General features: G+C 38.5%; 1 protein-coding gene across 1 annotated transcript; it reads left to right on the top strand.

Moving 5' to 3' along the window:
- Nucleotides 1-1140: 1140 nt before the first annotated feature.
- On the top strand, nucleotides 1141-13948 carry pgghg (protein-glucosylgalactosylhydroxylysine glucosidase). Its single transcript, XM_046860147.1, is given in 15 exon segments — nucleotides 1141-1192; nucleotides 2109-2354; nucleotides 2998-3208; nucleotides 3978-4419; nucleotides 5518-5557; nucleotides 5560-5636; nucleotides 5743-5874; nucleotides 7405-7516; nucleotides 9736-9808; nucleotides 9889-10025; nucleotides 10142-10275; nucleotides 10374-10469; nucleotides 11736-11833; nucleotides 13400-13623; nucleotides 13766-13948. Coding segments are annotated over 15 exon segments (2124 nt in total). The 5' UTR covers nucleotides 1141-1167; the 3' UTR covers nucleotides 13843-13948.
- Nucleotides 13949-15005: the final 1057 nt, after the last annotated feature.

Below are 15005 nucleotides of genomic sequence, written 5' to 3'. Positions count from 1 at the left end.
CACGACTGGAGCTGGCGCAACCTCAGAATGAAACTACATGAATGTGCCTTTATCCTGTGAAAGGAGACTGGAATGCCAGATTATACAAGGCTTTACTGTATGTGAAACATGTATGGGTGTATGGATGCCACATATATTTGGTCATACATTTAGTCATATATCAACAAAGTATTAATAATTAAATTAGGAATAATAAATAAATGTAAAACACTTTCATGAGATGTAAGTTCTAACACATTTGTATTCCTGGTATTTTCCATATCTTTTTTTTCCCCCCTGAAAACTAATAAAGTTAACCTTTGTCATGGCCCTTTGCTTATGACAGGTTTTTAAACTTGGAGCAGCCAAAAAAACTTCACACCCCAGTCATCTGAATGTCATCTGACCGTTCATAAATTTCAAGGAAAACTGATTTCAAATCAGTGTTACTGTTTTTCCAACTCTGGAAAGAAACAAATGTGGGACTCGAGACCTGATCCCAAATCAGCATCTAAAAAGGCAAAGCCCCGCCCCCAGGCCCCGCCCACACAGATCCACTGTTCTGTAGGCACCAGAAAGTTCAGCTTCCTTATAAGAGTGAAAGAAGCGGATGCAACAAAAACTGGGCTTTTATTAACATTTTCCGAAATTTAGGGTGAAGTTATTAGGTGACTCTTCACTCCCAGGTGAGTATATTTTTATATTTAAGTAGGGAACAGCAGATTCAGTTACTTACTAGGAGACTGTAGGTATAGAGAGTTTGGACATTTTTACACATATATAGCGTTTCTGTGTTACTTAGGATCAGGAGAGGATAGATAGAGCGAGAGAGAGAGAGAGAGAGAGAGAGAGAGAGAGAGAGACAGACATACAGACAGACAGACAGACAGACAGAGGACAATACTATAGAAATGAAACTTGGATATATGTTAGAGTAGTCAATGTGCAGCTTGTATAGCAGTACAGATCCTCTAAAAATACCTCAATTATTGTCAAAGGATCTGGCAACAAAAGCCTAAGTGATAACAGCTGTACGCCGTGTAACCATGCAAAGCCACATGTCCTATTCATCATGTTTATGTTTTTGTCTGCTTGATAGGTCCATACAAATTTGTGTATCTTGTATTAGAGCAGTAAAATTTGGTGCTTTGGATACAATTCTCTCATACTGACCACTGGATATTCAACATGGCACATCATGGCAAAGAACTCGGTGAGATGTTACAATACAGTGGCCAGGGTCATATAGAGGTTCCACTGCAACAAGAACATTTATACTGCTATACAAGCTGCACATTGACTACTGTAAAATATATCCAAGTTTTCATTTCTATAGTATTGTTCCTTGTGAAGATCTATTAAAATGATTGCTGAAATGTGAGGGGTGTACTCACGTTTGTGTGATATATACATACATACATAGACATAAATACATATATATACAGAGGCACATATATACATACAACTTTATTGTCAATGCATAGTAAAGGTGCACAGCAACAGAATACAGTTTAGCATCTACCATATGTGCAGTATGGACAAATGTTGGGGGACAGCCGACCCTAAGATTTGTATATTTTTGTATATTTGTATATACTTTACAATATGCACTACAGAAAATGTAGAGAATATTGTTTAATGCACAATATAAGTAGAGAAATATGGGACACATAATTTTACAATATGAGAGATGTACATTTCAACTGTATATTCACAGTTGTACAATGAAAGAGGTGTCATAACTAATAGAAATAATGTAAGTTAGTTATGCTACAGTAAAAAAAATCCTCAATATCCTATGATCCTTTCCACGTTTTCTAATGCTGCAGCCACGGTGTGTGTACAGCAAGATCATAGGACACTCCATTCACGCCTTCATGAATCACTCCAAGTAATCATGTGTCTCTTCATCATTGTGTTAGAACGAATTTAGGGACCAAAGTTGAGTCAATATTTAATGTTTTTAAAAAATAAATTCTCACACACACTTTAATATTATGGTTTTAATCCTAATTAAGTGCAATACAATTCCAGGCTGTAACACTTCAAAATGTGGAACAGTTCCTAGGGGTGAATATTAATGCAAAGCACAAGGATATTTATTTAAAGTGTGTATTTCTGTTTGCCAGAGATGAACCCGGACATTGCCGACCCTTATATTTTTTCGACTCGCTCGTTACCCTCTGACCACCGTTTCCTGCCGCCTCTGACTAACGGAACGCTGGGATGGAGAGTGTTTGGAAAAATGATGCATAAGGGAGGAGTCTATAATGGAAAGGCTGGAGCTTGTCACCGAGCTGATATTCCATGTCCGCTTGCAGTCCGGATGAAGGTCGAGAACGGGAAGCATATGTACACTCTGGATGCCCACACTGGTATAGCCGGAATGTTGTGGCCACCGCTTTCCACACCAGGGGTCTTCAAACTTTTTCTGTGAGGGCCACATAATTCTTTAATGGGGGCCCGGACCGCTCTGTAAAAGAAACTTACATGGGCCGGAGTGACTAGTACTATAGTATAATAGTAAATAGAACTATATTAATTAATAAATATAATTAATAAATTATTAATGATAAATTAAATATAGCGCTCTCCGTGCAGCACGCAGTCTCGCGTGTAGAAACAAACATCACATGGCATCAGTAATTCACCTCTAGAGGCTGCTCTCGTAATCACAGCAGACCGGAATCCAAAAAAAAAACAATGGTGTGAAATTTTGCCAATATTTTCTTTATCCATCACTATCAGTGCCTCAGTCTTTATTAATAACTAGGAGAAATTATAGTTTAAAACCCAACCTTTATTTTCTTATAACAGATATGATATGAGCAAAACGTACAATATTTAACATTTAAAATTTCTAAATATGCCGTTCCAAAAGTGGGGCAGGCCGTATTCCACCCATGGGCTGTAGTTTGGGGACCCCTGTACTACACCATTCCTCTTGCTTTCTGTCTAGGTTGAATAGCAGGATGCAGATCTGGATAATATAGTGTGTCTCTTGTTCTTCTCGTGCAGGTATATTCACTCATTCAGTGCTTACCTCGTATGTGGAAGCGACTCAGGTGTTCTACGCTCATCGACAATATCCCAACTTGTTGGTCATGGAGGTCTTGCTGAAGCGCCAAATGAGCTCTGTAGAACCGATCACGGTCAAACTTGAGAGTTCGTTCACTCCTCAAAGTCATGACATTGCCTTTGAAAAAGCCCCTGACTACAGAGGAGGGAGGTACGTTTCAAAATCATTCAGATCATTGATTTGAATCTGTAAAAGCACTACCTGAGCCTGAAATCCTGATTCTTCCAGTGGTGGGCCGTCAAGGCCAGCAAGGCCTGCTCTGATCAGATTAATTGTTTATATCCCAAAAGTCTATTTTTTCCGATTTATAGTTTTTTTTTCTCAAGTAGTGTAAGTTTCTGTTTGAGGCAGCTATCACGTCACGTGTTGCCAGGGTCAAAGGAAACTGCGTTGAGCTTGCTGAATCAGCACTACGGGTGCCTGTAGCTTACAGTACATGAGCTTCCATCAGATTTCGAGATGACAGCACTGTGGCTGACAGCACCGTTCATCTAGCAGAAGAACAAAATTGTCAGCATTTTTATTGCTTTGGTAGGGTGGACAGAGAGCTCACCAGTCAGAGCTCGCAAACTGCATCTGTAGCAAACTGCACAAGCTCAGATATATTCTTGTGGATTTAATAGCTTTTTTTTTTTCCAATGCATAATAGTTGACAGAGGAGAAGAAATTGATTTGGCCACAAGTTATACTTAAATTTACAAGACAGACTTTTCAAGAAGAGTTGGACATCGTGAGGAAAGGTCAACCAAAACAGTTGTTAAACTTTTTCATAATCATTTATATTTTCCTGTCGAATTTGCAAAAAAACACAATTTGCCTTCATTTTAATTTCCACTGATAAGTGTGAAATGTGCAGTGATGCTTTACAGTGATTCAGTGCTGCTCACAGCTTTAATTAAACTCTGTTCTTTAATAACAGGCATATGTTTGGGAGCACTGTGTCAGCAGAAGTCCCTGGAGTTCCTCGTCCTTGTGTTCACCTTATCTGGACCCCAGTAACCTCCTGTGTAACGTTACATCCTGAGCAGAGCCATTCTAGCTGGAGCTTTCTGGTTGCACTGGCGGAGAGCAGTGAGCTCGCCCAGCTTTGCTTTGACAAAGGTTTAGTGCTCGTTGAACATGGTGACCTGCAGACTTCCCATATAAGGGCATGGGCGGAGCTTTGGCTTGGCAGCAGTGTGGAGCTGGCCGGACCAGAGCCTTTGAGTCAAGCTGTGATTGGTTGCATGTTTTACCTTCTCAGTGCACTTCCTTCTCTGACAGAGACACCCACACCGTTCGGTGGCATTAGTCCTGGAGGACTGTCTAATGGAGGACATGGACAAGGACAGGACTACTGGGGACATGTTTTCTGGGATCAGGTAAGGTTTTCAACAAATATTTGGAATCTCTCACACATTGTGCAAACCAGCCACTTTATTAGGATTGTCATACAATTCAGCATACACATACATTCAGCCAGTGTGCATACAGTGCCAGTCAAATGTCAGGAAACACCTAGACTTTTATGGTTTTTCAGACACACGCATTTTTATTTTGTTTATATGCAACTAAGTAGGTAATGTAATGTCGCAAATCCTCTCTTAGCTTTATACACTCTTGGCATCCGAACAGTTTGTTTCTCCAAACATTCAGCTGAAAAATGTCTTGTAAAACTTGTTAAAGGTGTTCTACACTAGTTGGTGATCCAGTTCATCCAAGACTAATTCAATAGGATTTAGGTGCAGACGTACGCTTCGGGTCATTGCCTTGTTGTATGGTGAATTTGGTTTCAATTAGCCGCAGTCCAGACGGAATTGTCTGGTGTTGAAATATGGAACGGTAGCAATGTTGGTTCAGTTTTCCTTTTACCCGGAATAAATTCAAACTTCTCTGCTCCAAAACAAAACCCAAAACCATTAAGCTTCTATCTCCATGTTTGACTGTGTGAGTGAGGCATTCTGCTTACATCTTCTCTCCTGTTCTTCATTTTATAGAAGTTCTGTTAGAGCCAAAAAAGGTTAAATTTGGATTCCTATGTCCACATAACTTTCTTTCAGTCGTTCACTGTCCAGTTCTTCCATCTTTTTCTCTTTTACCTAATTTGTTGCATATAAGCAAAAGGAACATGCATGTGTCTCAAAAAACTGTGAAAGACTAGGTGTCTCCAAACTTTTGATGAATTCTTTAAATACACACTCTCTGCTATTTTCTATACATATTTTCGTTTTGCTCCACACTCAAAACTGCATACATTTTCTTCACAAAAGGTGCACATACTTTTAGGCCACAGTATAAGTAGACCAGTAATCATAAAGACTATTGTGTGCGTCCATGCCTCATTCTGAACATTCATTCAACACGCTCACCTGTATGCTGTAATGTTTTAGTACATTTCCAAAATCCGGTGTCACCCAGAAGATAAAACGAGCACAAAAAATAGAAAATGAAGTGTATTCTAATTGAATTTCTTGGTCTAGGACACATGGATGTATCCTAACATCGCACTCTTTCACCCCAACCTGCCAAAGCTGTCTTGGAGTACAGAATGCGAACACTTGAAGGTGCTCAGATTAATGCCCAGGAGCAGGGCTTTAAGGTACGAGTTAAAGTGGTTTACTTAAGGTGGTGGACTGTGTGTATGTGTGTATGAATGCACTGTCCATGGCATCCTAGCGTGTTTTTTATTCTGAATTTGTAACCAGGGCTTGAAGTATCCTTGGGAGAGTGCTGTCTCCGGTCAAGAAGTGTGTCCGTCGGACTTTTATGGAAAGCAGGAGATCCATATTAACGGAGATGTAGCTCTTGCCTTCCGTCACTACCTCTACTTAACACAGGTGCTCTGGTATATATTATGCTAAATTACCCTTGAAAATCTAAAAATAATCCAACGATGTACAGTAATCCTCTGTTTATCGCGGTGGTTACATTCCAAAACCCCCCCGTGATAAACGCAAAATAAAAACACAATAAATGGACGCCATCCAAAAAAAAGCATTGTTAAATTCTTTAAGTAATTAATAATAATAAATAATCCCCCCCCCACACACTTTAAACACACACACAAAACATTTGCAAGAATATAGCGAGATGACTTTTGTGTAAATTCACATTTATAATGAGTTTTTTTTTTTTATGAGAATTAATAATTATATTTTTATTAATAAATTTGATTATTTAACAGAAAACTTTTGGGTTTTTGGGTCTATCATGCTATCCGTGGGAAAACAGATCAGTTATGTGGCAAATGCAATTCCGCGATAAACCGGGGGCACGAGCTTCGAACCGTGGTAAAGCGGGGGATTACTGTATTATTATTATTAGGTGCGTGTACATCGAGCATTGTTTTTTTTCGCCACAGCGGACCATCCGCATGTTTGATGGCACATGTTTTTACGCCGGATGCCCTTCCTAACGCAACCCTTCCCATTTATCCCGGCTTGAGACCGGCACTAAGGCTTGTGCAACCCTAATGGCTGGGGTTGGTTCCCTGACCGGGGATCAAACCCGGGCCGCAGCGGTGAGAGCACCGCATCCTAACCACTAGACCACCAGGGAACCTGTACATCGAGCATTGTAATCGGTTTAAAAGTCCAATCCGAATAAAAATGCATCGTATAAACACCTCAATCAGAAAAAAACGAATGAAATAATCAGTTTGTGAGGGGCGGGATGTACCTTTCTATAAAACGAACAAAATAAAAAATTCTGCGATGTACACACTTTAAATCGATTACTTGCAAATGTAAACAAACTTTTCTTACTGTGCTCTTGTGAACACCGAACTGATTTGCCAAAACACGGTTTTCCGCACAGCTTCCGAGTTAAATAAAACAACCACGACACGCAGAATTAGGGGAATGGGATTTCTGATGGTCTCTTCTTCTAAGGCCTTAAATCCCACTACCAGTCCACACAAACGTGTGAATGACCGCGGACTCATGTGAAGGATTCGTTTTAATTCCAGCAATACAACCCGCTCCCACCAGTCCTTAATACGGACCTTCATCCACACAGCCACCAAAAAGCTCAGCTTCCTACGCTCATCTTTTCCCCATACCTTCCAACAGTAGTATGCCTACAAATTCACGCTGTTGCATGATTGAGTGCAACATTTTACATTAAAATAGCGTATAAGAAATAATGCACCTGCATGTTGGTTGGATAAAAGGTGGCAAACAGGACATAGGCTAATGTGCTCATGTCACGAAGTTATTCCGATTCTAAGCGGCGGCACATGTAAACACCGTGTCGGATTAGATAACGTCTCGTAAACAGTCCACCGAATCTTTCAATCGGAATGATTTTATTAAAAATAACAAAAACGTGTACATGTAAACGTGGCTTTTAATTTTTTTTTTTTTAAGGACTTGGACATTTTTAAAGATGGCGGTGCTAGTGAAGTGGTGTGGGGAATTGCTGATTACTGGGTGTCCCGAGTCACCTGGAATCTCGAAGACCAGTACTACCATATCAAGGGTATGAAAGAGTGACCCAAAATAACGGAAAAAACTCCAAATATGTTTGAGATTTCTATAGACAAAATGTATTGGGACGCTTGAATTTTCCAGCCTTATGTGATTCTTTCTTCAAACTGTTATTACAGTGTTGGAGGCACACGGTTGTACCGGATGTTTTTGAATGTGGTAGCATTCAATTTTCCCTTTACTTAAACAATGAGACCCAAAGCCTGTGTGAGCATGACAGTGCCCCTATAATCAATTATTCTGACAATTATTATAATTTATTTTTATTATTATCAATATCTATAAATAAATATTAATATATATATAAATAAACACATAAAGCTCTTTCGCATATTATAAATATAAAGAACCCTAAACCCTTTATAAACCCTAATACCCTATATTTATATTATATATAAATTCCTATATTTGTGTATAAAAGTGTACTTTAAAAAAAAATGCAAAAGCCACATATTGACTTTGTTTAATCTTTAATTTGGAGAGGTGGAGGTATGCGCTGGAGAGAAGGGGAATGAAAGTCAGTAGGAGTAAGACAGAGTAAATGTGCATAAATGAGAGGGAGGACAGTGGAGTGGTGTGGTTACAGGAAAAAGAGGTGATGAAGGTGGAGGAGTTCAGGTACCTGGGGTCAACAGTGCAAAGTAATGGAGAGTGTGTTAGAGAAGTAAAGAAAATAGTGCAGGCAGGGTGGAGTGGGTGGAGAAGAGTGATAGCAGGAGTGATTTGTGATAGAAGAGTATCTGTGAGAGTGAAAGGAAAAGTTTATAGGACTGTGGTGAGACCTGAGATGTTGAACGGATTAGAGACAGTGGCATTGAGTAAAAGACAGGAGGTGGAGCTGGAGGTAGCAGAGCTGAAGATGTTAAGGTTTTCTTTGGGAGTGATGACGATGGACAAGATTAGAAATGAGTTTATTTGAGGGACAGCCCATGTAGGATGTTTTGGAGACAAGGTGAGGGAGATGAGATTGAGATGGTTTGGACATGTGCAGAGGAGGGACATGAATTATATTGGTAGAAGAATGCTGAAGATGGAGCCACCAGGAAGAAGGAAAAGAGGAAGACCAAGGAGAGGTTTATGGATGTGGTGAGGGAAGACATGCAGGTAGTTGGTGTGAAAGAGGCAGATGTAGAGGACAGGGTGGTATGGAGAGGGATGATCCGCTGTGGCGACCCCTAATGGGAGCAGCCGAGAGAAGAAGAAGTAGTACATTTGTAATTTAGAAATTTAATTTAGACATCATTCGTATTGTTTTTGATGAAAATTGCAGATGACAAGTTGACAACCATGTTTTAAAAAAATGCAGACATTTTGTTTAGCTGTAAAGATTATAATAATCAAATAAAACTGTTGTAGCAGACACATGCTATAAAAAAAGAGAATAGAATGGAGAAGGCTTAAAAAGAAAGGAAGAAAATATGCATTGGTGTACAAACTCATAATTGTTCTCTGAAAACCACAACAGTGACTAAAAATGTGATCGTTTACTGCTGCTGTTATTTGCTGCTTTTAAATTGAGTGTTTAATTGAATCAATCACGATGTCTCGAGCGAGCTGATTGCGCAACCTGATGCTCGCGAGTCACGACAGAACAGATCCAGTACGACTGTCCTGAAGATACAAACAAACAGTTTACGCAGTAGCGCTTCATTAAACTCGATCGTGTTTACATGATGAGGATTCTGCGTTTTTTGCTCACCATGCTGATGTTTCCCCTTCATCTGTCACACCAGTGTGTTTTCTTTTTTCTTTTCGCATGTGGCTGTTATCTTGCCGTCAAGCAAACCCGTAACATTAGCAGCCCAACTAATCGATAAAAGCACTCGATCACAACAAATTTCACTATCAATTATTATCTATTTTATCGATTAGTTGTTGCAGCCCTCGTTTGGACTGAGTGGAAGATCTCGATAGAGCTCAGATTTCAACCTTGTTGAACACCGCTGGGATGAACTGGAACACTGCGTGAGCCCTGGGCCTTCTCACCTCACTCTGTAGTTGAATGAGCACAATTCTTTACACACACACACTCAGACCTCAGAAATCTAGTGAAACACCTTCTCAGAAGTGTCGGGGTTATTATAAGAGTTAAAAGAGACTAAATGTAGAATGGGATGTTCCAAAAGCACATACGAATCTTATGGTCAGGTGTCTATAAACGTTTATACATACAGTGTATCTTATAAAGAGAGTTTTTCATGTGTTATGTAGGAGTGATGCCTCCTGACGAGTACAACAAAAACGTTGACAACTCCGTGTACACCAACACTGTGGCCAAATACAGGTGTGTGCTGTATAGTGCATGCTGGATTGTGTGTTTAGCGAAACTTGAATAGATTTAACCTTGTTCATGTTTTTCTTCAGTTTGCAGTTTGCTGTGGACTTGGCTCAATTGCTCCAGCATCCTGCACCCCCAGAATGGCAGGAAATAGCTAATAAGCTAAAAATTCCCTTTGACCCTGAACTCAAATACCACCCGGAATTTGATGGTTACAAAAAGGGTAAGTAAGAGGATTATCGTTATTTTTATTAATATTTTTTATTTGGAAATTGATGCACTTATATTAAAGTTTTATTGGAACAATTCTACAACATCTTGTGTATGTTTACCTTACAGGAAGTGAAGTGAAGCAGGCAGATGCCATTCTGGTAGGATTCCCACTGGGATTTCCGATGAGCCCTGAGGTCAGACGGAACGATCTGGAGTTTTACGAGGCGGTCACTGACCCACTTGGTCCTGCTATGACTTGGGTAAAAATGTCATGATTTTATTTCATCAGTAGAACAGATGCATTATTATTTTAATAGAGAATCGGTTTAAATGCCATGTGTGTGTTTGCCTCAAATAGAGCATGTTTGCAGTGGGTTGGTTGGAACTTGGTGAATCGGAAAAAGCAGAAGGGCATCTGAAAAAGTGCTTCAAAAATATTCAGGGCCCCTTCCAGGTAATTTCTTTCTGTTTCTCCCCATATATTCAACTCCATTTTTATTGGCACCCTTTATGAAAATGAGCAACACAAGTGGCCTTTCTCAGATCAAACGTATAGAAGTGATATATTGTTTTATTTTAATCGACAGTTTTTCAAAGATAAATAGCTTTTTCAAGTTGTCATTGTTTTATCCCCATGGTTTCAAAAATGTTGACACCCCCACAGTCATTTGCTGATGTTTTCTTTGATGATAATTACATCAGTTACAGTTTGTTTAGTTTTAGTTTTTCAGTATATAATTTTACAGTTGTTTTTTTTTTTTTTGCTATAGGCCACATTTTATTTGACATGAAACTATTTACGATTTTTTATATCCTTTAATCAACTTGTGCTGCCAGCAAACATTCCCTGTAGAAAACTAGCTTTATAACTATTTGGTTTTCCCCTTTTTGACCAATAGCAAAGGCATTTTAACATGTAATATTATATTACAACAAATATTAAAAAAAAAAAAAACACAAATTTATATATTAGGGATGGTTCAAGGATTCACATCAAAGTTGAAACAACGTGATAATTGATTTCTCTTTGTTAAACCGTTTCCCAAAAGCGTTCTCTCAGCACCATTGCTTCTACGTACATACGACGTATCAAAACACTATGAAGAACGAGGCGTGTCCTGGGAGTCACACACTCCATCTTCCTTGAAACAGAACAGGAGAAAGAAATTCCGGTTTTATTGAATATTTATTCTTTGTTTTCTTTTTTGCACTACAAAAGCCTGTTTGTGAAAGGGCCATGCATTAGAAGTCAGAGGTCAGACTGCATCATAATAGGGCTGAATCATTTCATATGTGAATCATTTCAGGGGTGAATCATTTCATATGTGAATCATTTCATATGTATCTTTAATGTATCGTATCGCTGTCTATACATTGAGATGCGAATCGCAGTGGCCTCAGTTATGGAGAAGCACATCCCTAATTAATAGATAAATAACTAAATAATATGTATAATAATTTAAAATAACGAAAATTCTATTATTATTCTATACATTTAATCAATGTTATTTAAGGTTGCCCACAATTATACCTATAATCTGCTAATCTACTAGTGGTAAAATCTGAAGTTCTTGAGCATTTTTATAGTAAATTTATGTAAGTTGTAAGGTATTCGAGGGACAAAGTGCAAAATATTTATGTTTCACGTGAGGGGTGCCCTTAATTCTGAATTTAAAACTATTTTTAAGGATTCATCACAGTCAAAATCTGGTGTACGCAGGTGTGGAGTGAGTCAGCTGATGGTTCTGGAGCGGTCAACTTCCTCACAGGCATGGGAGGGTTTCTGCAGGCTGTGTTGTTTGGGTATTCTGGTTTTAGGTGGGTGAATAAAGTGACTTCCACACAAGCAATTACTACACACTCAAACACACACAGACACACACACACATATGTGTGTGTGTGTGTATATATATATATATATATATATATATATATATATATATATATATATATATATATTTTATTTTATTTTATTTTATTTTTTAATTTTATAATTTATTATTATTATTTTTTTTAGGGCTGCAACAACTAATTGATAAAACAGATAATATTCGATAATCAAATTTGAATGCCGTTATTGTTTAGGCAGAAGGAAAAGTGTGCTTCTCAAGTCACCCATTTTATATTGAGCACAACAAAGAAGACTTTAACCTGCAAGGTATGCAAATGTACCACAGTGATGCACGAGCACATGACAAGAAAACATCAGCATGGTGAGCAAAAACTGTAGAATCCTCATCATGTGAACACGGTAGAGTTTAATGAAGTGCTACTGCGTAAACTGTTTGTTTGTAACTTCGGGAAAGTCGCACTGGATCTGTTTTGTCGTGACTCGTGAGCATCAGGTGGCGCAATCAGCCACCTGGTTTTCCTGGGATTTTCCCAGTTTCACAAACTTCAAGACAAAAAACTGAACCCCATAACATTAGACCAATGAAATTTCCGAACGGAAACGAAAAAACGCACCTCACCTGTGTTCTGAGCTGCACGGCTTCGGGAGAAAAAACGTTTTTTTTAAACGTACGACGATGCCAAAAGAAAAACTCCCGAGAGAAATAGTTGTGAAAGGAAGGAGGAAGACAGTGAACAATGACTTTCTTGGTCGGCTACTGTTTAGATACAAGCCGTTGTAGCGTTGAGTCTGGGTGAAGGAGAGCTCGCTAACTCCAGTTGCAACAGAAATCATATAAGCACAGACAGGTTTCCAAAACTCGTGCTTTTTATTTTACTTGGCAACAGCGTTATGGGTTAGTCAAAGAAACTTAGAAATGAGTATCAGAAAATAAAATAATGTCTTGAACACATGCAGTAATACCGGAAAATGCAGTGGCATGCTATTCCCAAAATACCGCTATGCTCCTAAAGAAAGCGCAACATATTTCACCTGTTACACCGTGTGTAACGTGTCTTTCGTTAAAGCCTGTGTAAAGTACATTAGTGTAGACAGTGTAGTAGTAGTAGTAATGTAGTGTGCGGCTTATTTATTTTAAAAATAAAAATATTTGTAAAATTCGGTGCGGCTTATATATGGGTGCGCTTTATAGTCCGGAAATTACAGTAGTTAAACTCAATATGTGCTTTACGCATTTTTCAAAGTACACTTTTATAATAAGCAAAACATCTAATTAAAATTAATTTTTTTATCTGATTAATAAATTATAAATTATTAATTAAATTATTAAAAGTTTTTATATAATAATTGTCCAATTAATCAATTATCAAAAGAATTGTTAGTTGCAGCCCTAATTTATATATAATATAAAAAATGCAGAATGTTAATATATGAAAGTGCAAACATCTTCAACATGGCTATTGCAAGCACACATACAGTTTAATGTCAATGTCCCAGATGATTTGCTGATCTTTCTCTCTTGTCCTCTGCAGGGTCCAAAAGGACTGTCTGACTTTTTCCCCATCAATACCTAAAGAACTCTCTAAGCTCAGTCTGAAAGGCATCAGCTACCTTGGTAATAAGTTGGACTGGGTGATGGATAGACAGCTAGTCAGCGTTGTAGTGAGAAAGCAGACGAAGGATCATGGCAGTGAGCAGACGTGTCCTCTTGAAATTGTGCTACAGAGCTCTGGAGAGAGAATTGTGCTTAATCCAGGTTATCAATGATATCAAATAAGCAACAATGTCAATAACAATGTCGTTTCGAATTTGAGCTTTGCATACCTGCATGTTGTTTGGAATTTGTTTATTCTGGACAGGAATATTGATTATATATGTTTTTTATCTATTGATTACAGGACAAACAGTGACCTTTCCCTGGCAACCTGGCAAGATCCAAAAACAAAGCACTACCTCATACTGCTGGCCTCTTTGATCCAGATAAAACTGCTAGATATGCAATTTATTTTTATTTGCTGTTGATTGAAATGTATTGTTTCCTATTGTTTTTTTTATATTCCTAATAAATTTGATCCATGAAATATTTGTTTTCATTATGTGCTCTATTACATGGAAGCGGTAGCTCAGTGGATAAGATGTTGGCCTTTTATTTAGAAGGTCATGGGTTCAAATCCCAGCATCACCAAGTTGCCATTGCTGGGCCCCTAAGAAAGGCCCCTTAACCAGCAGTTGCTCAGCTGTATAACTGAGATAACTGTGTCGATGTGGATAGGGACGTCTGCCAAAAAAGCTGTTAATGTAAACAATAGAAGCAACTTTTTTTGAACCAAGAGAGATTTTGACAAGAAGATTTTGAGATCTATACATTTTCTTTCGGCTTCTCCCATTAGGGGTTGCCACAGCAGATCATCCGCATGTTTGATTTGGCACATGTTTTTATGCTGGATGCCCTTCCTAACGCAACCCTCCCTATTTATCCGGGCTTGGGACCGGCACTAAGAGTGGCTGGGGTCGGTTCCCTGCCCGGAAATCGAACCCGGGCAGCAGCGGTAAGAGCGCCGAATCCTAACCACACAATGATGAATTATTCATAAAGAAAAATAAAATGCATACTTGTGATTGGTTGTTGCTGTTATTACTAAAAGTATTAATTTAAATATAGTGCAAATGTAGGTAAACTCTTTAATACTGTTTATGTTAGAGATGGTAAGAATCACCGATTGGCATCTGTGCATCAGCATAAGAGTTAAAAATGTGATGCATCGATTTTAAAAAAGTGTGCATCGGATACAAAGTGTGTCCTGAGATTCACATGAGACAGAACAGGAAAAGAACATCTGTTTTTATTTTATCGTGGTTTTTTTGCACCACAAAAGCCTGTTTCTGAAAGTACATTTATGATTTGCTGTCTGTCTGGACCAAAGAAATAAAAGCACACTATTTGTACCATATTGAATTGCATAGCATCATATTTTCCAATTGCATTGAATTACATTGGATTGCAATGCATGGTAATAGGGTTAAATCGTATTATATCACAGCTGCGTCTTATGTATCTTTAGTGTATTGTATCGTTGGCTATGCATCGAGATGCGAAACGCAACGGCTTCAGGTTATGAATATTGACCCCTGGTATAT

This window comes from Silurus meridionalis, chromosome 10, assembly GCF_014805685.1.
Source record: "Silurus meridionalis isolate SWU-2019-XX chromosome 10, ASM1480568v1, whole genome shotgun sequence".
NCBI lineage: Eukaryota > Metazoa > Chordata > Actinopteri > Siluriformes > Siluridae > Silurus > Silurus meridionalis.
The sequence above is the reverse complement of the archived record's forward strand: the minus strand, read 5'-3'. Positions and strand labels throughout refer to the sequence as shown.